Genomic DNA, 27093 nt, shown 5'->3' with positions numbered 1-27093 from the left:
CTGAGTGGGTCGTTAAACAATAAATAAACGCATGCCAGTCTCACTCACGCCTTATATTTCCAATCACAATCACAATCACCATCACCATCACCATCACCATCACCATCAGTCAATACGCCAATATTCATATAAGGTGCAGGGGACCTCAGAAATTAACGAATTTTCGGCATTTTTTCACATTTTGTAACAAAGACAATGACTGTAACAAATAAATTCACTTTCTTTAACTGTTAACTAATCAGCATGTATCTAGGGTGCGCTAATTAGAAAGAGGAAGAAGACGAACATTTTCATTTGACAGCGATGCTGATGCTTATCTCGTACAGATTTTACGATGGTTCGTGTAATATTTTTAAAAATATTTTTTTTTTTCGCATTCAGAAATAAAAACTATGTCAAAGAGATTTATATATACAAATTAAATAAAGAAAGGTTCCCTTAGAAATATTAACGATATATTCCAATGTGTGCAAAAACTTTATCAAATGGCGTTACTGGTGAAGACAACTTAACGTTAACGACCAATAATCTGTTTGTGGGAAACTAGTATAATTCGAAGCCAATCGAAATTGTATTTAGTTGCGCATTAAAATATTAAGTATAATTTCAAAGTGTAGTTTTATTTCTATTTACATTGTGGACTATATTGTTAAAGTTGTGATGGAATTACAGATAAGTTTAAATTGAAAACAAATATTATTGATTGGAGATAGCTCTGTATGTATTTTACCCATGATTCCGTGAGAAATTCTTCAACACAAGATGGCGTTCCAAGGGGATATTTCGGATGAGGAAATGGTATTTGTGAACATATGCAGCTTGTGAAGCTTTGTTTTCTTGGGAATATAGTTAGTTGAATTGCAGGAAGTGTTACCATACAAATTTTGTCTGTTTTAGTATATTTCTTTATTTGACATCAGGAAACGTTATGAAGTTTGTGATGTTACTAATGTAAACAATAAGTGAAATGCAACTTGTGTAGACCTAATATCCGACTGTTTTCATACGTCAGCGGTGTCTGCACATTCCGTGATTTTGGTGGAGAATAGTATAGGACGGGTATGGGGACAAATAGCAAAGCACGGGTATGGAGACAAATACGATGGGACGGGTATGGGGACATTTTCATGACTTCCATCAACTTTTGGTAGGACATTCTTTGACATCACTAGACAATTTTACGAAAATCTTTATCCCATTTTGGATGATAGTCAATATCCTGGAAAATAAATATGTCATAGTGATGAATTGGACAAGTTTGAAGTTTTAATTATAGATACATTTGCATATATATGATTTTTAAACTTATGTTATCACTGGACGGCCTCAAGAACCAGTTTGACTTGAAAGTTCATCTGGCACAAAAGTGTCCTGCCGGTCCTTATCTTAATGTAGATCTATACTCTATACTTTACATTAAGATATGCTCGTGGGTTTCACCAAAGTGGTAAATGTCTCAGACCTGCATCACTTTGGGCTTTCCTCCCACATCAAGCTGACACGCCATGATATAACTGGAATACTGATAAAAGCGGCGTTAAACCAAACTCACTCACTCAATACCTTCATCAATATTATGATATTCCACTGTTTTCCAGGACCGTGAAGCTAAGATTCATCAAAACCAGCCATATGACGAGTCCCTGGATGTTCCGGATGCTGAGGAGATCGCCAGCACATACTCCCCGACCCCTAGGATTCCCAACCCTGCAGGTACAGTGGGAACACAGCTCACTGGGGACATCATGTCATTGTCACTATCAGCTTACACCAACCATGGTCACAATGAAGTTTACCAGGGATTAAGAAATAGTACCATGGTTTCACAAACTGTCAAAATCTACGTAACCAGAGCTGATTATTCAAACTTTTATGAGCATAATATGTTTCAGTTTGTACATTTCACTGTCATCTCTCTGTGGGATTTGACCGCCTCCGTGGTCTAGTGGTAGAGCGTCTGGTCCGGGGTTCGAACCTGGCCGCGTCATACCGAAAGACGTTACTTGTTGTTAACCTGTCTGGCGCTTGGCATTAATGGGCTAAAACAAGGACTGGTCGGCTCGGAGTCAGTGTACTGTGTCTGAGTGGGGTATTCATGTTAAACTAAAACTGCAGCATGGTATCTCAGTGGGCTAGCACTATAAATCGGCATCAGTCCGGACTAGTACAAGCAGCCACACACACACTCACACATGTGCAGGCACGTCGCTATATAAGTTAAACCCCATTTCACCTCACGTCACCTCACCTCTGTGGGATTTGGTCTTGAAGCACCAGTATCTTTTCTTATTCCAAGTCAGAAAGATGTTAACAGTCTCGTCCTATGTCAGTCCTACACCTTTGTTATCCTGGATTCATCAGATAAACAAGGTGGATTGGGTGGTCCAGATGGGGCAGAGGATGTATACTACTTGGATGAGCGACGTCTTTGGAGAATTTATGTCACCTTTGTCCTTGTGTCCTCAAAGTACTGTGTGACTTCAGTACTTGTGAGACAACAGAGCCAGCTATAGTTGTTTTGTGCATGTGGGCCCATGCTATCTGTATGACCTTGTTCATACAAACATGAGGGGCGGTCAGGTAGCCTAGTGGTTAAAGCATTTGCTCGTCACGCCGAAGACACGGGATCGATTCCCGACATGGGTACAATGTGTGAAGCCCATTTCTGGTGTCCCCCGCTGTGATATTGCTGGAATATTGCTAAAAGCGGCGTAAAACCATACTCACTCACTCATACCAACATGAGCAGCTCAGTGAAGACACATTCAACCACTGGTATGTCTGGTCCAAACCAAGACATTTGCTACTGGGCATCCGATATGCATGCCAAAAACACAAGGTTTGTGTAAAAATCAATAGAGACGAGAAATTGCCAGTTTCTAAAGTAAGAATCATATTCAGTGTCACTGTGTGACCTGGAAAATAGTGCAGTGCTTACGCTATCAACCACTTGTTTGCCTTGTCCAGATCTGCTTTATCATTCTTTGTATATCACTGTAATATTGCTGACTTGGGTTTTTTAACTAAAACCATTCACTGAAACATCACTTTGATTGCCTATTCAAAGCCAGCCCTAGTCTTGTTTGATATAATATATATCAAACCCAATCAGTTTGAAATAGGAAATAGTTATCAAGCTGTGTAGATGAAATGATCACTTATACTTCGAATAGTTAGTTATAATAGTTTAATGTAATTTTGTTTCCCTGTTCAGCTCGATCTAAACAAGCTCTGGGTCTCTCTGCTCCCAAATCTAATTTACAGAAGCCAGGTAACCATGGTAACATTGTATATTTTGCATCTATCTGTCAGTGCATGGTGCTCACATCTCTGTCTGAGTTCACTGCTCATGTGATCTGTCTGCTCTAGTTGTACAACTGTTCACCTTGATGTTGTTATCACGTAGACCTGTAGGCAACACTATCACATAGAACTGTAGGCAACACTATCACATAGACCTGTAGGCAACACTATCACATAGACCTGTAGGCAACACTATCACATAGAACTGTAGGCAACACTATCACATAGACCTGTAGGCAACACTATCACATAGACACACCTGTAGGCAACACTATCACATAGACACATCTGTAGGCAACACTATCACAGAGACACAACTACAGGCAACACTATCACACAGACACCTGTAGGCAACACTATCACACAGACCCCTGTAGGCAACACTATCACATAGACACACCTGTAGGCAACACTATCACACAGACACACCTGTAGGCAACACTATCACAGAGACACATCTGTAGGCAACACTATCACACAGACACACCTGTAGGCAACACTATCACATAGACACACCTGTAGGCAACACTATCACATAGACACACCTGTAGGCAACACTATCACATAGACACACCTGTAGGCAACACTATTACATAGACACACCTACAGGCAACACTATCACATAGACACATCTGTAGGCAACACTATCACATAGACACACCTACAGGCAACACTATCACATAGACACATCTGTAGGCAACACTATCACATAGACACACCTGTAGGCAACACTATCACATAGACACACCTACAGGCAACACTATCACATAGACACACCTGTAGGCAACACTGTCACATAGACACACCTGTAGACAACACTATCACATAGACACATCTGTAGGCAACACTATCACATAGACACATCTGTAGGCAACACTATCACATAGACACACCTGTAGGCAACACTATCACACAGACACATCTGTAGGCAACACTATCACATAGACACATCTGTAGGCAACACTATCACATAGACACACCTGTAGGCAACATTATCACATAGACACACCTGTAGGCAACATTATCACATAGACACATCTGTAGGCAACACTATCACATAGACACACCTGTAGGCAACACTATCACATAGACACACCTGTAGGCAACACTATCACATAGACACACCTGTAGGCAACACTATCACATAGACACATCTGTAGGCAACACTATCACATAGACACATCTGTAGGCAACACTATCACACAGACACCTGTAGGCAACACTATCACACAGACACCTGTAGGCAACACCATCACGTAGACACCTGTAGACAACACTATCACACAGACACACCTGTAGGCAACACTATCACGTAGACACACCTGTAGGCAACACTATCACATAGACACACCTGTAGGCAACACTATCACATAGACACACCTGTAGGCAACACTATCACGTAGACACCTGTAGGCAACACTATCACATAGACACACCTGTAGGCAACACTATCACATAGACACACCTGTAGGCAACACTATCACATAGACACACCTGTAGGCAACACTATCACATAGACACACCTGTAGGCAACACTATCACGTAGACACATCTGTAGACAACACTATCACATAGACACCTGTAGGCAACACTATCACGTAGACACACCTGTAGGCAACACTATCACATAGACACACCTGTAGGCAACACTATCACGTAGACACATCTGTAGACAACACTATCACATAGACACCTGTAGGCAACACTATCACGTAGACACACCTGTAGGCAACACTATCACATAGACACACCTGTAGGCAACACTATCACACAGACACCTGTAGGCAACACTATCACGTAGACACCTGTAGGCAACACTATCACACAGACATCTGTAGGCAACACTATCACGTAGACACACGTAGGCACCCCAGTACATAACACTGTAACACAAACTAGTCCCTTCTAACATACTGTTTATAGTACTGGTGTAGCCATGGCGTTTAGTGTTAACTGACCAGTAGTATATTACTTGGACATGGCATTTTAGACACTAAGCAATCAGGGGAAGAAGTTGTCCCTACAGCTCTGTGCCAAATACTTCTACTTCTATTTGTGCAAGTGTCTTTAGCTTCATGTTTCATAAACTTTAGTCTCAATGTACTGATGGAAACAAATAAGGAATAAGAGGCAACAGACATGATAGGAATGTTTCAGAATGCAGCTAACGTCAAAAGTTCAACACCATTGAGTTCACTTGACGGCAATAACAGGGAGAAGCAGATTCCTCTAAACATGTTACAACATTACAGAAAACATACCTTGAAAGGCAAAATTCGTAAGGTTTTGGGGGACGGTGGGGTAGCCTAGAGGTTAAAGCTTTTGCTCATCAAGCCAAAATTCAATTTCCCAGATGGGTACAATGTGTGAAGACCATTTCTGGTTTCCCCTGCTGTGATATTGCTAGAATATTGCTAAAAGCGGTGTAAAACCATAGTCACTCACTCTCTAATTTTAAAGTTACACTATCATGGTGACCACAAAGACATGAAGCCATGTCAGAGTTCCTGGCGCCCAACACTGAATTGTTGTATTCAGTTCCAATTCTTCATGTCACAACACTATGTCGCTGACAGTAATGAAGGTATTCTGTGTGTTCACTACATGCTGAATAATCCGGGGATTACTTTAAGTATTGGTGCTGCTTCCCTCGGTCCTCTTATCACAGTTTCATTATTGATTTCCATCAGTATCTAGTGAATGATGTAGTTTTACTCGTGTTACCATCATCTTTATCTCCAGGGCTAGCATCTAGGTTAACTTACACTAAGCCCTGGGTCCATTCTGGTGGTTCTTGCAATTGCAAATTACCCGCCCTTGTATTTCATCAACACTTTACCGACCAATCAAACGTTGACCAATCTCATTAAGACCAGATCTTACTTTCCCGCTATCGCTAAACAAAGATCTGAGGGCATCCCATTACAGGTCACGTCAGAACGACCTTTCATACAACCAATCAGAGCGACGCTTATCAGATCATGAAAGTGCTAGTCGGAATGTGTTTTCTAATCATGCAACCACGAAATATTTAACACGGGGTATTCCGAATGACAGTTACGGGTTTTAGGATTATATCCATACAATCTAGGCCATCTATTAGCCATTCCAGAATGTTCTTCTTATCAGTTTAATTTTTTTAATCGAGAATGCGTTAAAATATGTTTCGAAGTGTTGTCGCCAGTTTGAAACTAGTGTCGTAAAGCTCGAGAAAGCTGCCTTCTGATTGGCTAATGCCGATTTCTTGTCAGTCATTTCATTGGTCTGTCAAAAATCGCGAAAGGTCGTTCTGCCATGACCCGTAATGGGATGTCCTCAGATCTTTGTTTAGCGGTAGCGAGAACTAAAATCTGATTTTAATGAGATTGAACGTTGACAGAAGGGAAAGGTAAGGGAGGTAACTCCTATTACCATGATTACCCAGATACCAAAGCCACCCCCTTTTTTAAAGGACGTGAAGACATCCTTTCTGTCAAAAAGAGTTTTGAGGGCTTTCTTTTGTGAGTCAGTCAGGTTTTCAATGTTTAATATCTCACAAACCCGATCACAATTAATGAGACTGGCCAAACCAATATTGAGGCTGGCTTGTAACTCGTGTTGTGATTGGTACGTTAGACATAGTAGCCTAGCCAATCAAATTGTCAAATGGAAATCCAAGGTGGGTAATTTGAGATGGCGAGAACCACGGGAATGGTCCAGGGATCAGCATAGGTTTGCTGGAATGTCAGCCGTAGAGATAAAGAGGATGCTCGTGTTACTAGATTAGAGACCCGTGAAGATTCCGGGGTAGAATAGGTCTTCAGCAACCCATGCTTGCCGTAAAAGGTGACTGCTTGTCGTAAACGGCGACTAACGGGATCAGGTGGTCAGACTTGCTGACTTGGTTGATGCATGTCATCTATCCCAATTTCGTGGATCGATGCTCATGATATTAATCACTGGATTGTCTGGTCCAGACTCGATTATTTACAGACCGCCGTCATATAGCTGGAATATTGCTGAGTGCGGCGTTAAACAACAAACAAACAAACTAGATTGGAGATCTGACAAGACGTCAGCTTCAGACAACAACTGTGTTAGGGCAGTGTTAGTCAACACAAACATCACCACACAACAAACACCTGAACACTAATCCATTCATTTGTTGTATCTAACTAAACCTTTCTTCATACTTTTTGTATGTTACTTAAACCATTCTACTCACTGTAAGAGAGTCGCTGTGTGGTTGATACAATGCTGATCCAGCGTTAATTTGAGCTCACCGACTGTTGTAAGTGTTCATACAGTTTCTAACATGGCCATCGAATATTTGAATATGAATATTTGTGAGTGCGGGGGTTTGTCTTGGATTCAAAACTAAGTGCCCTTGGCAAGCAATTTTGACAACAAATTGTTATTTTGGTCCAAATTGAGATTTAAAAAAAAAATTCCTGTTTTCTTAAATTTCGAGGTATTATAACTTTGTGTATTAACATTACATTCAATAATGTAAAGCTTGGCGCTGAAGACTCTTCCGCCTTAGGCCGGGCGTTTTATATTTTTCGAATTACAGAACCACCGATTCTAAGTTTTGAGAAAATTTATGTTGGTGGATTACACATTGTTCTATATTACATTTTAATTCAAATTTAAAAATTTATACAGACATTTGCTGCAGACTTGGGGCCAAATATGGCCTTTGAGCAAGTCTAGATCTCTAGAGGAGGGACATTCAGCTCCCAGACTGTTAAAATTCCTGATAATCTGAATAACAAGTACGTAGAAATGTCTCCTTAAGTACGTGGAGATGTGGAGATTTTCTAACCAGTACTTGTCTGGAAGATGAGGGTGATGCATTGGTGTGGGGAGATGGGGAGTCTAGTGATGTTTCACTGTATACAGGTACTTGAAGTGTCTGAGAGGGGGTACATGTGTGGGGTGTGTGGAGATGGGGAGTCTAGTGACATTTCACTGTATACAGGTACTTGAAGTGTCTGAGAGGGGGTACATGTGTGGGGTGTGTGGAGATGGGGAGTCTAGTGATGTTTCACTGTAGACAGGTACATGAAGTGTCTGAGAGGGGGTACATGTGTGGGGTGTGTGGAGATGGGGAGTCTAGTGATGTTTCACTGTAGACAGGTACATGAAGTGTCTGAGAGGGGATACATGTGTGGAGATGGGGAGTCTAGTGATGTTTCACTGTAGACAGGTACATGAAGTGTCTGAGAGGGGGTACATGCGTGGAGATGGGGAGTCTAGTGATGTTTCACTGTAGACAGGTACATGAAGTGTCTGAGAGGGGGTACATGTGTGGGGTGTGTGGAGATGGGGAGTCTAGTGATGTTTCACTGTAGACAGGTACATGTAGTGTCTGAGAGGGGGTACATGCGTGGAGATGGGGAGTCTAGTGATGTTTCACTGTAGACAGGTACATGAAGTGTCTGAGAGGGGGTACATGTGTGGGGTGTGTGGAGATGGGGAGTCTAGTGATGTTTCACTGTAGACAGGTACATGAAGTGTCTGAGAGGGGGTACATGCGTGGGATGTGTGGAGATGGGGAGTCTAGTGATGTTTCACTGTAGACAGGTACATGAAGTGTCTGAGAGGGGGTACATGCGTGGGATGTGTGGAGATGGGGAGTCTAGTGATGTTTCACTGTAGACAGGTACATGAAGTGTCTGAGAGGGGGTACATGCGTGGAGATGGGGAGTCTAGTGATGTTTCACTGTAGACAGGTACATGAAGTGTCTGAGAGGGGGTACATGCGTGGAGATGGGGAGTCTAGTGATGTTTCACTGTAGACAGGTACATGAAGTGTCTGAGAGGGGGTACATGCGTGGGATGTGTGGAGATGGGGAGTCTAGTGATGTTTCACTGTAGACAGGTACATGAAGTGTCTGAGAGGGGGTACATGTGTGGAGATGGGGAGTCTAGTGATGTTTCACTGTAGACAGGTACATGTAGTGTCTGAGAGGGGGTACATGTGTTGGGTGTGTGGAGATGGGGAGTCTAGTGACGTTTCACTGTAGACAGGTACATTTAGTGTCTGAGAGGGGGTACATGTGTTGGGTGTGTGGAGATGGGGAGTCTAGTGACGTTTCACTGTAGACAGGTACATGTAGTGTCTGAGAGGGGGTACATGTGTTGGGTGTGTGGAGATGGGGAGTCTAGTGATGTTTCACTGTAGACAGGTACTTGAAGTGTCTGAGAGGGGGTACATGTGTTGGGTGTATGGAGATGGGGAGTCTAGTGATGTTTCACTGTAGACAGGTACATGTAGTGTCTGAGAGGGGGTACATGTGTTGGGTGTGGGGAGATGGGAGTCTAGTGATGTTTCACTGTAGACAGGTACATGAAGTGTCTGAGAAGGGGTACATGTGTTACTAGGCTGTTGTCACACGAGATAGGACTTTCATCTCCTTTATTCTTTTTTTTGCACAATTTTGACTTTCTAGAAGTTTTTGGAAGAATTCAAACAGTACTTTAAAAATGTTTTTATGTTTGGTGGAGGATGTTTTTCAGTTAAATATTTTAGATGTGTATTAGGACCCATGAAGATCCGGGGTAGAATAGGTCTTCAGCACCCCATGCTTGTCATAAAAGGCGACTATGCTTGTCGTAAGAGGCAACTAATTGGATCGAGTGGTCAGGCTCGCTGACTTGGTTGATGCATGTCATCGTATCCCAATGGTGTGGATTGATGCTCATGATGTCAATCACTGGATTGTCTGGTCCGGACTCGATTATTTACAGACCGCCGTCATACAGCTGGAATATTGCTGAGTTCGGCGTTTAACAACAAGGAGGCAACTTCATGACACACGACACAGTCATCAGAGATCTGAGATTTTACTTTTTGGAACTTGTTTATGAATCTGTGTTTCAATTTTGATAAATTTTTAGTACTATATTGCAACCTGATTTTGTCTGGTGCAACCAGCTTTTCGTGTCATCATGTCGGTTGGCCCAGTCGTCTAAGGCGCCTAGATTTGCTGTGCAGAGCTGCGTCCCTTGGGCACGCCAGAAACCTATGATTGTGGGTTCGCCCCGATTATGTTTCTAGGTTTTCAGCACCATACCTGTGCTTGTGGGTTTCGCCAAAGTGGTTAACATCTGAGACCTGCATCACTTCGGGCTTTCCTCCCACATTAAGCTGACACGCCGCGAGTTAACTGGAATACTGTTAAAAGCGGCGTTAAACCCACTACAATATAGTTTTTTTTAAATGTTTTAATTCGTATTTGTATGCAAGCAACTCAAAATTAATAGGGAAATGGTGATATGTTTTTTATCTGGAGCTCTGAGAGAGAAAAGCAAGATAAGAGCAGTAGGAAGTCACTATTTTTAATTTTGCTTGAGCAAGTTTGACTTTTCTTTTTAGCTATTTCATCCACTGGTGTGGAAGTCAGGAGAACATGGCACATGAAGACATGTTAAACCTGATGATGAATATCATCAAAATACATTGTCAACATCACTATCATTAAAGCATGTCATCGATCCCAATTGCGTGGATCGGTGTTCATGATGTCAATTACTGGATTGTCTGGTCCAGACTCGATTATTTACAGACCGCCGTCATATTGCTGGAATATTGCTGAGTGCGGCATTACAACAAAGCAAGCAACCATCCTTAAATTGTGCACAGCTGAAAATACAATTTCGTTTTCTACTAAAATGCAATACAGATTGTAAATATTTCTGTAGTCTTTGACAAATAGAAGATGAATAATTGCTTTGTAAGTTAGCTGTGCTACACGGTAGTTGTAGATGTGACCTCACAGTGTTGTATCACGATGACCCTCTGCTTGGTGGGTACAATGTGTGAAGCCCATTTCTGGTGTCCCCCGTCGTGATATTGCTAGAATATTGCTAAAAGCGGCGTAAAACCATACTCACTCACTCACTCACTCACTCACCCTCTGCTTGATCACAACACTGCAGGAATTGACATGCAGCAACTATGTTTCTTCTTCTAGACAGGGGACACAGCCGAGGAGATTCCCCTCCCACCTCTAACTTGTCTGAGGACGATGATGATGATGATGATGATGAGGAGGATGATTTTAACGAGCCTGGCAACCATCCAGGTGGTCTTCTGACCGGTGGACCTCTCAAAGTAAGTACTTGTCCAAACACAGGAGGGGAGCAGAGTAGGGAGGGTTTGACCCTTTGGTTGTTGTTTGTAAACATGGTCAAGATTTATGTTCTGTTTGACATAAGCCTATTTCTGTTGTCTTCAGTTGAGACCAAGAGATTTAGAGTGAGTTTCACATGAGGCATCATCTTCCGTTGTATTTAGTCAGGATAAATTTTATGTTTGACATTTCTTTTCTGTCTTGTTTTTGTTAAGACAGAGACCTACATTGTGTCTATTTGACTCATCTGATGCTTTTGTTAAGAGAGAGACTTACATTGAGTCTTCTTGACTCATCTGTTGCCTTTGTTTAGAGAGACACTTACATTGAGTCTACTTGACTCATCTGTTGCCTTAGTTAAGAGAGAGACTTACGTTGAGTCACTTGACTCATCTGTTGCCTTTGTTAAGAGAGAGACTTCCGTTGAGTCTACTTGACTCATCTGTTGCCTTTGGTAAGAGAGAGACTTACGTTGAGTCTACTTGACTCATCTGTTGCCTTTGGTAAGAGAGAGACTTACATTGAGTCTACTAGACTCATCTGTTATCTTTGTTAAGAGAGAGACTTACGTTGAGTCCACTAGACTCATCTGTTGCCTTTGTTAAGAGAGAGAGAGAGAGACTTACATTGAGTCTACTTTATTTGAGAGAGACTTACGTTGAGTCTACTTTATCAGAGAGAGCCCAAGCCGCTGAATGGTCGACCTCCTCCTCCTCAACAGTTCGGGGGGCCAGGAGGTGGACAACAGAAACAGTTCAATTCTGAGGAGGACGATGATGATGATGACGAGGATGAAGAAGGATCATCTGGGGAGGAAGATGAAGAAGAGGGCCATCCTCCAGTTGAGGGGTGAGTTCTGCAGCATGTTATTGTGTATCTCATGTCCAGTCGGGGATTACAGCTGGTCATTAATCCGTGAGCCTCGGAGATAGTTTGAGAAATATCGTAATTTTGTTCGTTTCTAAATTATAGAAAGCAAGTAGATGTTAGATTCTCAAATACAGGTAAACCCAGTTCAGTGTTCGATGTTATGCAGGAAAGTCTAGGGGTCCTTGTCATGACCATCATGTTCAGAGTTAGTGTCGATCCTGGATTCAAATACTACAGGCGCAGATCCCAAGGACCCAGGACACAGGACCCCATTCAATTTCAAACACTGCTGTTAGTCCAGAAGCAACACCTGCTAGACATGTGAGGTGAGGTGAAATGGGGTTTAACGTCGCGTCCAAGATTATTGCACTTATATAGCGATGTGATATACGTGTGTGGCTGCTTGTACTAGTCCGGACTGATGCCGATTTATAATGCTAGCTCACTGAGATACCATGGGCAGTTTAACATGAATACCCCACTCAGACTGAGTGTACTGACTCCGAGCCGACCAGTCCTTGTTTTAGCCCATTAATGCCGAGCGCCAGACAGGGTAACAACAAGTACCATCTTTAAACGTCATTTGGTATGACGCGGCCAGGGATCGAACCCCGGACCTTCCGCTCTCCGGGCGGACGCTCTACCACTAGACCACGGAGGCGGTCTCTGTTGGTACGGCCTACAAAGATAACATGATTCTCTATCCATGATTCCATATTCTAGAGGGGCGGTCAGGTAGCCTAGTGGTTAAAGCGTTGCTTGTCATGCCAAAGACCCAGGTTTCCCGACATGGGTACAATGAGTGAAGCCCATTTCTGGTGTCCCCTGCCGTGATATTGCTGGAATATTGCTAAAAGTGGCATAAAACTATACTCACTCACCATATTCTAGAAATTAATCCAGACATTTTCTCTGGGAACACTACCATCTGAACAGGGTTTTATTTAGAACGAATGTTCCTGTCAACATTCAATAAGCGAGACATTTTGAAGAAAATTATCCATGATAAACCAATTAGATACCTTATTCGACGTAATACGCGCCCAGGGCGCACTCAAAATTAGAAATAGGGGGCTCTTATTAGAATGGTATTTTGGTGAGGAAAAAAACAGTTGAAAGATAAATTTCGTGGTTTATGCTGACAGCCTGAAAATGTATGTATAGGACAGATATATTTTTCCAGAATTTAATTGCCCATAATTAAGGGTGCATATAAAACACGAGTGCGTATTATACACAAATAAATAAGTCTTGTGTACATTGATCAATCGGAAGGGGTGCTAATTGGGATTGTTCACTAGCCAATATATTAACAAATATCGCCGTGGGCGCTTATTAGAGCGGGGCGCTTATTACGTCAAATACGGTAATTCATATTCCTGCAGCATCGGCTGACTGCCTCCGTGATCCAGTGGATTAAGCGTCTGCCATGAGAGAGAGGAAAGTCAGAGGTTTGGCCCTCGACATGTCATACCAAAAGACGTTGAAAGATGGTACTTGTTGTTACCCTGCCTGGTGCTCAGCTTAAAGGGGCTTAAGCAAGGACTGGTCGGCTCGGAGTCGGTATACTGTGTCTGAGTGGGGTGTCCATGTTAAACTGCGGCATTTCAGTGGGCTAGCACTATAAAACAGGCATTAGTCCGGACTAGTACAAGCAGACACATGCATCCACATGCATTCACATCTCTGTATAAGTGCAATAATCTCGGACATGACATTAAACCCCATGTCCCCTCAGAATCAGATTGCAAGGTCATCTGGTCAGAAGGAAAACATTCCAAACACTACTTTGTTACAGAGCAGAGTAGGTTCCTTAGTACCGACACCTGGCCCTTCAGACCCGTGAAGATCCGGGTAGAGAGTAGGTCTTCAGCAACCCATGCTTGCCGTAGAAGGTGACTGTGCTTGTCGTAAGAGGCGACTAACGGGACCGGGTGGATGATATATGTCATCGATCCCAATTGTGTGGATCGATGCTTATGATGTCAATCACTGGATTTTCTGGTCCAGACTCGATTATTTACAGACCGCTGTGATATAGCTGGAATATTGCTGAGTGCACTTTTAACAACAAACCAACCTGGCCCTTCAGGTTTACAGGCAACAAATCAGTGGAACAATTGAAGCCCTCAGTGTTATGCTGAAACATATAATAGTGCTTGTGTGTCATACTGGAAGGCACATGTCGATGTGTGGTCCTGTGTATAGCGCACATGTCACAAACAAGGTGAAGTAACGCTATATTGGTTGCGGAGAGGAGTTGGATGGGTGACCGGCAGCTTGACTCCTGAGAGTTTCTAGGGCTTCACACTGATACACTGGCCCGTGAAGACGCTGGGGTAGAGAATAGGTCTTCAGCAACCCATGCTTGCCGTAAGGCGACTAACGGGAACGGGTAGTCAGGCTCGCTGACTTGGTTGATGCATGTCATCGATCCCAATTGCGTGGATCGATGCTCATGATATTAATCACTCGATTGTCTGGTCCAGACTCGATTATTTACAGACCGCCGTCATATAGCTGGAATATTGCTGAGTGCGGCGTTAAACAACAAACAAACAAACCAACCAACACTGATACACTTGTTTGAAAAATGATTCTGTTTACCCAGCAATGAATGGCGGATGAGATGGTAATATGCATTTGACCTTCTACCACCTCACAGGCAGCTTGGGTTGGTATGTTCCCCGGGGAGCTGAGAATGAACATCAGGTACACACTGATCCATTGACTGGGGTTACAATAAGCTGTGCTTCAGCATGTTGTGTGGACATACTCTGAAATATAGCGCAGTACGATTAGCCTTATTTATGTTATGTTGCAGAGCGTATGACCCCAACGACTACGAGAGTCTGGTGGTGAACCCCGAGATCAAGGAGCTGTTCCAGTACATCACACGGTGAGGCTACAGCAGGTCACAGGATTAAACTGATGTCAGCCATTGTCAGCAATGTAGCATTGGTCAACAATCTCATTAAAATCAGATCTTAGTTCTCGCTACCGCTAAACAAAGATCTCAGGACATCCCATTACGGCCCACGTCAGAACGACCTTTCATCCAACCAATCAGACCATCGCTTACCAGATCATGAAAGTGACAGTTAGAATGTGTTTTCTAATCATGGAACCTTGAAATATTTAACAGAGTGTATTCCGAACGACAGTTACGGGTTTGAAACTAGTGCCGTAAAGCTTCAGAAAGCTGCCACCTGATTGGCTGATGTTGATTTCTTGTCAGTCATTTCATTGGTCGGTCAATGTTCGCGAAAGATCGTTCTGACGTGACCCGTAATGGGATGTCCTCAGATCTTTGGTTAGCGGTAGCGAAAACTATGATCTGATTGTAATGAGATTGCATTGGTCAAATGACTGTAGAAACCTGAGTTACATGATAAAATGACCAACAATTTTGGAAATTCTTGCAATTATAAAACATTTATGACGTAATTGCCTGTAAATTTCATCCTGTTGGTAAATCTTGTCCACCTCACTGTCAACGATTCATAACTAGTTGAGATACTAATAGCATCTTCCTTCCTAAGCCTTGTGCGCATGCACAGCCAGGACGTCCTCACTTCTTTTCTTGTGTATGTCCTTGTCAACATCTGTAATAGTTCTGGGGCAGTCGGGTAGCCCACAGAGCTCCAGGTAAGCTTTTGGTGTTGTGGGTATTTTACCCATGCATTTTAAAATCATTGGGTATCAGTAATTCTATCTGGGTATTCAAATTTCTGTTACCCACTAGTTTTTACACATGTGGGCATTTAAGTTAAATATTTAAAAACTCTATTCATCTAGTCCCTGCAAACTGGTGTCGTGTGGGTTCGAGATCTTTATAGGACTCAAAAATACCACGATACTTCCACAAGAAAGTGTGATGGCAAATGATCATGATGTAACTGTCATGTGGAGTTCGGCAAGGTTGACGGAATGTCTGTATATAATTTCAAAATAAGTTGCTGATTTGCTAATCGAATACGCAAGGTTACTTCACAATATTTTGATGATACGCACTAGTTTTATTTTTGTAGCTCATCTGTAATGTTCGTTTCGTATTTGATACGCTTGAATTTTATTTCACTGTTTTTCTACATTTCTGATGCGTATTTTACGCAGATACGCAGCTTATCTGGAGCTCTGAGCCTAGTGGTTAAAGCGTTCGCTCGTCACGCCGAAGACCCGGGGTCGATTCCCGACATGGGTACAATGTGTGAAGCCCATTTCTGGTGTCCCCTGTCGGATATAGCTGGAATATTGCTAAAAGCGGCGTTAAATCATATTCACTCACTCACCCACTGTAATAGTTCTGATTTGCCATTGCAAGGGCGGATCCAGAGATTTGAGAGGTAGGGGCCCAAAATATTAAAATCCCTCTCCAGATAATTTTACATCCAACAACATGCTACATTTGTTTTTCAAAAAGGGGGTTGGGTATATGGACCCCTGGACCTGCCCTCTGGATCTGCCTATTCAATGGTCACAGCACATTATCTTGGAGTTTTCACACTGTAATGAACTTTGAAAGACAAGGGGAAGTAACTCTAGTGTTAGAGATGAAGGAGATCCTGGAGTGTTAAACTGCGGCAGCATCCCTCAATATGCCCAGGACTTAGCTTTGACAATGTCGTATCCTAAACAAAAGACTGGCGAGAAAGTAACTATTATAAACACTTTTCATCATGTTGTGCTTAAAGACAATAAATTACTCACTGGCTGCAACATTGATACATTGAGAAGCCAGAATGTGTTTGTAATGAGTATTATAGCTAAAATGGATAGAATTATCATTAAACCGCTTCAGAAATGAGCTAGCCATTGTAACTTGATAATGCCCTCATATTGCTTGACGACAGGCCATTATCACGCCTGTTGTTTAGTGACATCATAGGTAGGATAGGTGACGTCACGTTCAATAGTGACGTCATCTGGTTTGTTCTATGTGTCCATATTTGTAAAAGTGGGTCAGTGACATTTGTGTTGATTGCTGCAAAAGTTTCAAACCTGATATTGTTGTTTCTTGATATTATTTGATAAAAAATTCCATCCATTTTAGCTAAAATACGAGTATCGCTATTTTTCAGGGCATTATCATTTGCAGAAGCTCTCGGTCTTTTCAACTGCCCTCCTTCGTCGGGCAGTTAATGGAAGACCTCGGGCTTCTGAAAATGATAATGCCCTGAAAAATAGCGTCACCCTTATATTAATTGATGTACTGCTATCAGTGGCAGTGAAATGAGTGTATGAATATCGTGTTTGCTAGCTACACTCCGCAGTCGATCGAGTTGGACCACAAACTGAGGCCCTTCATCCCGGACTTCATCCCTGCTGTGGGAGACATTGATGCATTTATCAAGGTCAGCTATGAGTCTTTACAGCCATACAAGTTGGATACACACATGACAAAGAATATCATGGATAACAATTTTTTATATCGGCCATTCTTTGCTTATTTGCTATGAAAAAGTGTGTATATATATCAAGATGCTATTGTTACGTGATTTCCAAATTGAAACACAGAACTAACTTATGAAATCAGTATGATCAATGAATAATCAACAAATTATATTGAATCACACAGTTTTAGGTTTTTGGTACAATCATAAAGGGCAATATAATTTGTCCAATACATAGCAGTAGCAGTAAGTAACAAGTGTTATAATTAATGTAAGTGCACTCATAAGCGTTTAGAGTTTTGTCTTGAAACAAGCCTGATACCCATCCCCGAACTTCTAGGCAGCAATATATAACAGGCCCTATTATACGCATTCTTTTCACTCACAAATTTCCAGAAATAAGTCACTGCGGAATGTCTCCAAAGAGACGTGTTTTCCTTTCTTGTATCTGTAACAGTGGTGGCAGATAGGAGTTCGGTCCGCGCTAAGCAAGTAGAGATTGTAAAAGGCCTCATATTGCCCTTGTAACAGCCACCTTCTTGAAACTGTCACCTGACAAAACTTCTCATATGATCAAGACTGCTATGCTTGTTTACAACTAAGGGAGGTAACTCCCATTTACTAGCCACCAAGGCATACCTCTAACAATATGGCCTCTAGAACACTTGATAATGTACTAGATGTCGTTTGTCTGGTCCAGATATTTTAAAAGCATCTGTCATACAGCTGGAATATTGCTTAGTGCAGCATTAAACTACAAACAAGCAAATAAAACATGGCCACGGCGTCAGCCTTGAGAGGACCAACTTAGAGCATATGTAGTGCACTGCATGTGTTATGTTGGCTCAGATTGCCCGGCCTGATGGTAAGCCTGACACACTGGGTCTGACGGTGCTTGATGAGCCCTGTGCCAAACAGTCCGACCCCACCGTGCTGGATCTGCAGCTCAGAGCCATCTCGAAACAGACGACAGCCAAACAGCTGGTGAGTATATATATACCGGTACATCTTTGCTAAGAAGAAAGAACGCCATGTGGATGTCTGATTCCCTCACTTACCGTAGACAAGATGAGCGTTTTGGATAGTTATGGAATACTGGTGAGAACTTGTCTGGTCTAGTGTCTGGTTAGACAGAATGGTTAGTTTAACACGTTATCACCCTTCTAGGGTTATATAAATGAGTTTCCGTACCTCTTGTACTCTAGTGTGAACACATAATCTCCCCTCTAGGGTTATGTCACTGAAGAGCGGTCGGGTAACCTAGTGCTTAAAGGGTTCTCTCGTCACCGCGAAGACCTGGTTTCGATTCCCGACATGGGTACAATGTGTGAAGCCCATTTCTGGTGTCCCCCCGCCGTGATATTGCTGGAATATTGCTAAAAGCGGCGTAAAACTATACTCACTCACTAGGTCACTGAATATAGGTGAACTTCTGTACCTCTTTTGCTCAAGTTTGAAAAAAGGTGTTACATATATTTTCACTCTAGTCCCACATTTTCTGTCAAAAGAAGGACGGAGAGGTAGCCCCGTGGGTAAACAGTTCAGTCTTCACACCAAGGGCCTGGGTTGTTTTCTCACATGGATACAACGTGTGGTGTCCCCGGTGTGCTCGGTGTGCCCGGTGTGCCCGGTGTGCCCGGTGTGCCTTTGCTGAAATATTGCTACAAGTGACGTAAAACCATGCTCATCTTTGTGGCCAAGTTGTCTGAAGCACCAGAATTTGTTGTGCAGGGTTTTATCCTTTGGGTGTGCCATTAAGCTATTATCGTGGGTTCCCATCCGATGTGGCCTAATTTACTTTTAAGGTTAGCCATACCAAACCCATGGGTTTCTCCAAAGTGGTATTGTCTAACAATAAGACCTGCATAACTTCGGGCTAATCCCAAACTGAGAACAGCTGTGACAATGTTTGTGGTTGTATGAACATGTTACGATGAGTGAGAACAGCTGTGACGATGTTTGTGGTTGTATGAACGTGTTACGATGAGTGAGAACAGCTGTGACGATGTTTGTGGTTGTATGAACGTGTTACGATGATTGAGAACAGCTGTGACGATGTTTGTGGTTGTATGTACGTGTTACGATGAGTGAGAACAGATGTGACGATGTTTGTGGTTGTATATACATGTTACGATGAGTGAGAACAGCTGTGACGATGTTTTGATTGTATGTACATGTTACGATGAGTGAGAACAGATGTGACGATGTTTTGATTGTATGTACATGTTACAATGAGTGAAAACAGCTGTGACGATGTTTTGATTGTATGTACGTGTTACGATGAGTGAGAACAGCTGTGACAATGTTTGTGGTTGTATGAACGTGTTACGATGAATGAGAACAGCTGTGATGATGTTTGTGGTTGTATGAACGTGTTACAATGAGTGAAAACAGCTGTGCCGATGTTTGGATTGTATGTACGTGTTACGATGAGTGAAAACAGCTGTGACAATGTTTGTGGTTGTATGAACGTGTTACGATGAGTGAGAACAGCTGTGACGATGTTTGTGGTTGTATGTAAATGTTACGATGAGTGAGAACAGCTGTGACGATGTTTGTGGTTGTATGTACATGTTACGATGAGTGAGAACAGCTGTGACGATGTTTGTTGTTGTATGTACGTGTTACGATGAGTGAGAACAGCTGTGACGATGTTTGTGGTTGTATGTACGTGTTACGATGAGTGAGAACAGCTGTGACGATGTTTGTGTCCTGCAGGTTGTGAAGAGTCTGGAGAATGCTGACCGCAACCCCAAACACATCGAGAACTGGGTGGAGAGTATCAGAGAACTACATCGGTCCAAGCCACCGCCCAACGTCCACTACTCCAAGTATGTACGAGATTCAACCTTCCACACACATAATCAAACATGATTTGAATGAAGTAGTATATTACTGAACTATGTGTACATGTAGCAGTATGTTTCAGGACTGTGTCTACATGTAGCAGTATGTTTCAGGACTGTGTCTACATGTAGCAGTATATTACAGGACTATGTGTACATGTAGCAGTATGTTTCAGGACTGTGTCTACATGTAGCAGTATGTTTCAGGACTGTGTCTACATGTAGCAGTATATTACAGGACTATGTGTACATGTAGCAGTATATTACAGGACTGTGTGTACATGTAGCAGTATGTTTCAGGACTGTGTCTACATGTAGCAGTATGTTTCAGGACTGTGTCTACATGTAGCAGTATATTACAGGACTATGTGTACATGTAGCAGTATGTTTCAGGACTGTGTCTACATGTAGCAGTATGTTTCAGGACTGTGTCTACATGTAGCAGTATATTACAGGACTATGTGTACATGTAGCAGTATATTACAGGACTGTGTGTACATGTAGCAGTATGTTTCAGGACTGTGTCTACATGTAGCAGTATGTTTCAGGACTGTGTCTACATGTAGCAGTATATTACAGGACTGTGTGTACATGTAGCAGTATGTTTCAGGACTGTGTCTACATGTAGCAGTATGTTTCAGGACTGTGTCTACATGTAGCAGTATATTACAGGACTGTGTCTACATGTAGCAGTATGTTTCAGGAACATGCCCGACATCGACACACTGATGCAGGAGTGGCCGCCTGAGTTTGAGGAGCTGCTGAAGGAGGTGAGACTCACAGAGTACAGGTGAAACTGCCAGGGGATCTCATTACATCAGTCACCTATGGAGATCCGGGTTATAGTAGGTCTTCAGGAACCCATGCTTGTCTCCTCCTGTGGAGTTCCGGGTTATAGTAGGTCTTCAGGAACCCATGCTTGTCTCCTCCTGTGGAGATCCGGGTTATAGTAGGTCTTCAGGAACCCATGCTTGTCTCCTCCTGTGGAGTACCGGGTTATAGTAGGTCTTCAGGAACCCATGCTTGTCTCCTCCTGTGGAGTTCCGGGTTATAGTAGGTCTTCAGGAACCCATGCTTGTCTCCTCCTGTGGAGATCCGGGTTATAGTAGGTCTTCAGGAACCCATGCTTGTCTCCTCCTGTGGAGATCCGGGTTATAGTAGGTCTTCAGGAACCCATGCTTGTCTCCCCCTGTGGAGATCCGGGTTATAGTAGGTCTTCAGGAACCCATGCTTGTCTTCCCCTGTGGAGTTCCGGGTTATAGTAGGTCTTCAGGAACCCATGCTTGTCTTCCCCTGTGGAGATCCGGGTTATGGTAGGTCTTCAGCAACCCATGCTTGTCTCCCCCTGTGGAGATCCGGGGTAGAATTGGTCTTCAGCAACCAGTGCTTGTTGTAAAGGGGAGACTAACGGGATCGGGTGGTCAGACTCGCTGGCTTGGCTGATGCATGTTATCGTATCCCAACTGCGTAGATCAATGCTCATGATGTCAATCACCTAATTGTCTGGCCTAGACTCGATTATTTACACACCGCATCATACAGCTAGAATAATGTTGAGTGTGGCATTAAACAACAAACAAGCAAAGAAAACAATGCATTTGTCAGTTGTTGGAATAGATTTTATGACTTTGGTCCAGGACGTTCTCATCTCTCATCTTAAGAGTAACAAATCATGGTGATGTCCCGTTTATTGACATTCTCACAGATAACTGGCTGGAATGGCCATAAGAACAAGCATTCACTGTACAAACATACTTGTTCCGGGATGTATCTTGGATGGCAGAAAATGTGACTGTGACAGGAAAGTGAGGTTAGAAAACAGTATTGTGTCCAGAATTGAGATTTTGTTTTGGGGGAATGGGTCATCTAAGGCACCGTGATTCGCTGTGCAGAGTTGCCTCCGATGGGCACGCCAGAAATCTATGATTGTGGGTTCAAATCCCGGTTCGCCCCGATTATGTTTCTAGGTTTGTCAGCACCATACCCATGCTCGTGGGTTTCACCGAAGTGGTAAACGTCCGAGACCTGCATTACTTCGGGCTTTCCTCCCACATTAAGCTGACACGCCGTGATATAACTGAAAAACTGTTAAAAAGGAGTTAAACCCAACTCACTCCTACACTCCTTATTGTGGTCAGTCAGACGTTAAAAGTACCACAGTAGATGCAATTGTGATAACCTAAATTGGGAATACTGTAGTCAAATTTGGGAATTTTGAGTGACATTTTCTCTAAGTAAGGGACCTGTAGGTAGTAGAAGAGGTCTTCAACAACCCATGCTTGCCATAAAAGGCGACAATGCTTGTCGTAAAAGGCGACTAACAGGATCGGGTGGTCAGGCTTGCTGACTTGGTTGATGCAGGTCATCGATCTCAATTGCGCGGATTGATGCTCATGATATCAATCACTGGATTGTCTGGTCCAGACTGGATTATTTTACAGACCGCCGTCATATAGCTGGAATATTGCTGAGTGCGGCGTAAAACAACAAACCAACCAACCAACCAACTCTAAGTAAGGGCCTCTGAGAAGGCTTAGATATCTCCTGTAGTATTGTTGTAAAGACGTTTGTGCCGTGTGTTTCCAGGTTGGTCTCCCGACGGCGGAGCTCGACTGTGACCTGGGCCAGTACGTGGAGATTGTGTGCTGTAAGTTGTTGTGTGGAGAATTGCTTATCAAAACAGATTGATCCTCAAAATGAATTGGAGGACATTACACTGCTGTTTTTTAATGTTCAGTTCTGGGTTCAATGTGTGAAGCCCATTTCTGGTGTCCCCCGCCGTGATATTGCTGGAATATTGCCAAAAGCGGCATAAAACCAAACTCACTTACTCACTCAATGTTCAGTTCTGTAAATCCAGATCACACTAAACAAAAACAAACACAAATACTTACACAGCCATTTATTTTTCAAAAATGACTTTGGCCTCACTCTTTCCTTGTCTTTTTTCCATGTTCCAAAGTGTAACTAGTGAATACACCTTTATAAAATATCTGAAAAGATGAGATCTTGGAAGAGGGGGCAAATTTGTTTTTGTTCTATTATTTAAAATTGCATTCAATTGCTTGGTTGTTTGGACCTTCTGATCAATCTTCAATTATTTCATTTGATTGGAAACACATAATATTTTAACTAGTGGTATGACGATACGCTGATGCATTTGATATTTGAGATTGCGATATTTGCCTTCACCATACAAATATTTATCACAGTTGCACAATAAGTAAAAAAATATCGATTCATACCTTAAATGTTTACTTTAATGACTGTTACACCAAACACTAATTAGTCGTGAAAATCAGTAGTAAAAAAGTAAATATTTTCATCCTTTGTGCCATACTTGACACTGCCAACTGTAAATCATCACTGTGCCAGGTAAAAATATGGGTTAAGCACTACAGATACGAGCACATACACGTATCGTGGTACATATCAGATCGTGAGCACCAGGGGTCCGGAAAATTTAAAATCCCAATCGGACATTTGCATTTAGGCCACGCCCCCTTCAAATAGCGTATTTTGGTACGACTTTTCACACACATTACAAGTTGTTACGTATTCATAATATGATGATATATATATATATCATTTTAGATATACATGGAAAACATACGTTTGTTTCTGTTATAAAAACGATCTGTTAACGTAGTGAACGGTCTAATTAATATTCATGCGTTATATTGATGAGTCTGCTCAAGTGTACGCGTTGTAACATTTGGTTCGAGACTATTATCCCATATTTGGTTATCACGTGACCTCACCAAAAGTTTTTTTTAAACTAAAGATTATTTAAAAACAAGACAGATAATATAATCACAAATACTAAAATATCATTGATAGCAATAGTTATTTGAATAGTTTTTTCATCTGTACTTAATTATTGACCATAAAAAAAATTTGATATTGATCGTCACAGAAAGCAAAATGGCAGTCAATCAAGATTCAATATACGACTAGCTACTGAAAACAATAAAATCAGCAATTCCTCATTGTATGTCAACCAAGTGAAAGCCGTTAGCCACTGCTTACAAAATGATTGTCCAGCACGGTGTTGGGATATGTATTGGATGTCATAGTTGGTGTGTTGTCCCAGCCCTAGTTTTGACTGACTGTGATGTACTCTTGCAGCCATGCTGGACATCCCTATCTACCGTAACAGCACCCACCAGAACGAGAAGATACAGGCTCTGCATGTGCTCTTCACCCTGTACTCGGAGTTCAAGAACTCACAGGTACAGACCCACACCGTCATGCCATCCAACCGGGGACACCTGCTCTAAACGCATCTATCATCACTGCTCATCCTAGGTCTTCAGCAACCCATGCTTGCCGTAAAAGGCGACTATGCTTGTCGTAAAAGGCAACTATGCTTGTCGTAAAAGGCAACTATGCTTGTCGTAAAAGGCGGCTAACGGGATTGGGTGGTCAGGCTCGCTGACTTGGTTGATGCATGTCATCGATCCCAATTGCGTGGATGGATGCTCATGATATTTATCACTGGATTGTCTGGTCTAGACTCGATTATTTACAGACCACCGTCATATAGCTGGAATATTGCTGAGTGCGGCGTTAAACAAACCAACCAACCAAACCAATCATCCTAGAGCGCGGCAACGCTGCATCTGTTTCAATTATGTCGCATTAATTTTTGCCCACATGCGTCAGTTGGGCAAATGGTCTCCATTTGGCTTAAAGAAATAAAAGAATTGGTTCTCAGACAATGACTTTTGAAAATATAGTGCAGGTGGTCGGGCGGGCAGGCGGGAAGGCGAGCAGGAGGTTTGGCCTTCTTTTTCTGTTAGTTTGTGTTTTGGGGGCTTGTCCAAACTTGTAAGAAACCAAATGAACAACCTGGAAAGGGCCTCCCAACATAAACAAGCAAACAAACTCCTATTGCCGCCATGGCCATGCCGCAAGATGTAAATGGAAGTAAATGTGTGTTTTATTGTTTATAAGTGTTACGATTTTTTTAGTTTTTGAAAACGAAATGTGTGGTGTACTTTATGATGATGCGGGCGGTGCCTGAGAATTTGCCAATGTTATTTGCTGTAAATTTGCCAATGTTATTACAAGAAAGATCTTGATTATTGACTGGGTGCTGCCATTTTGTTTGAATCAAATGCAAGTGATACAGAAGGTTGAATCTGATTGTCAATAGAAGGGACACAACCTGTAATCGCCACTGGTGACGTTACGATCAAACCACGAAATTGCAGCCTATTTCGGCGTGTGTTGAAACTGGACTTTCAGTAAGCTAACTCCCTTGCCTCAGGAAGATGACCCCACCAATGATGACACCCACACCGATCTGCCATGGCAGCCATTTTGAAATGTGTGTTTGTGTCCATTTTTGTTAAAAATGTAAAAATGGTATTTGTTTAGTTTCAAATTAACTGCATCCCAAAACCTTGCTTATTAACTCAGTTATGTGATCGTGTTGGGTTTGTATGGGGCAAAGGATTGACTTTAAGGTGATTTAATGTTTTGCGGTAAATGATGATGGAGCTTATGTCATTTTCAGCATTTCCGCACCCTTGCTGAGGAGAATCGCCTGGATAATTCCTTCAAGCCTGAAGACCACACTGACGACCAGGAGAGACTGATTCTATAGCAGCTACCAACACACAACACAACGGGGTACAGAGGAGGGTTTGGGAACATGTTGAATGTCCTCAAATTTAGTAAAATTGGTACTTTCGATTTATTTTTTAAAATGGCTTGTTGCCATGGTGAGCCACGGATGTACCCGGGTATGCTGAAACACATTCATAGCGAAGATAAGGCCATGAAGTGTTAACCAAATGTTTCTCATTATGGGCCCAGTAGTTTCAAACATCACATCAGAGACCATATACCGATGGTCTCTGATCACATGAATATTTGATCAGTGCAGTGTTTATTGGTTGACTTTTTCCGCCATGATATCTGGTTTTAATATTAGAATGACGAAAGTCAAGGTTGCCATGTTTTTTCAGTGAAAGAGTTATCTTCCCTTTCCTGGCCTAAAACATGCAGACATCGTTGCTGATAAGATCAAACTGTGTTCGTGCCTGATGTTTAACACAGGCCTGGTAGCGAGGCCGTCATCCCTTGATGAGAAGCATTTTCTGACTTCTTGTGTAATCACACGATACTGCTGTGCCTTGTATGTGTACGAGTGAAGACAGGATTGACGGTAGGACCTTGTCTCCGTTGATGGGCACAGCTTACAGTGCCACCCTGATGTTGATGAAGTCTGCTGGACTAATACACAGACATAATAAAAAAATCTTTATTCATGGTTGAATTATCCACCTCAAAAGAAGTCATCCATCACACATTAACTATAGTAATATGTCATTCTTAACTTCTTTTGAGAAGTCTACCATGACAGTAACTATAGTAATATGAAAGAATCGGGTTGTCCTTAACATATTTGAGTAGTATATAAATAGAATGAAAGAATTGGGTTGTCCTTAACTTATTTGAGTAGAGTATTACAGTAGAACATGGATATAACGAACTACAAGGGACCAGAGAAATCAGTTCGTTATATCTGTTGTTCGTTATATATGTTTTTGCTCG

General features: G+C 42.3%; 1 protein-coding gene across 2 annotated transcripts; it reads left to right on the top strand.

Annotated features, from left to right (window-relative positions):
- The first annotated feature begins 750 nt into the window (after positions 1–750).
- Positions 751–26182, top strand: LOC139457626 (intraflagellar transport protein 46 homolog). 2 transcript variants are annotated; one of them, XM_071238981.1, is made up of 13 exons: positions 751–798; positions 1599–1713; positions 3215–3271; positions 11262–11401; positions 12097–12269; positions 15115–15189; positions 17551–17644; positions 18533–18667; positions 20402–20514; positions 21233–21299; positions 23116–23176; positions 24658–24761; positions 26051–26182. In XM_071238981.1, the coding sequence occupies exons 1-13, from the start codon at positions 763–765 to the stop codon at positions 26138–26140; spliced, it is 1260 nt and encodes a 419-aa protein (XP_071095082.1). In that variant the 5' UTR covers positions 751–762; the 3' UTR covers positions 26141–26182. The 2 variants fall into 2 exon arrangements, with proteins under 2 accessions (XP_071095082.1, XP_071095083.1); XM_071238982.1 differs by lacking the exon at positions 3215–3271.
- The last annotated feature ends 911 nt before the right edge of the window (positions 26183–27093 follow it).

Source organism: Haliotis cracherodii, unplaced genomic scaffold (genome assembly GCF_022045235.1).
Source record: "Haliotis cracherodii isolate W230 unplaced genomic scaffold, xgHalCrac1.p SCAF_12, whole genome shotgun sequence".
Taxonomy (NCBI): domain Eukaryota; kingdom Metazoa; phylum Mollusca; class Gastropoda; order Lepetellida; family Haliotidae; genus Haliotis; species Haliotis cracherodii.
The sequence above is the reverse complement of the archived record's forward strand: the minus strand, read 5'-3'. Positions and strand labels throughout refer to the sequence as shown.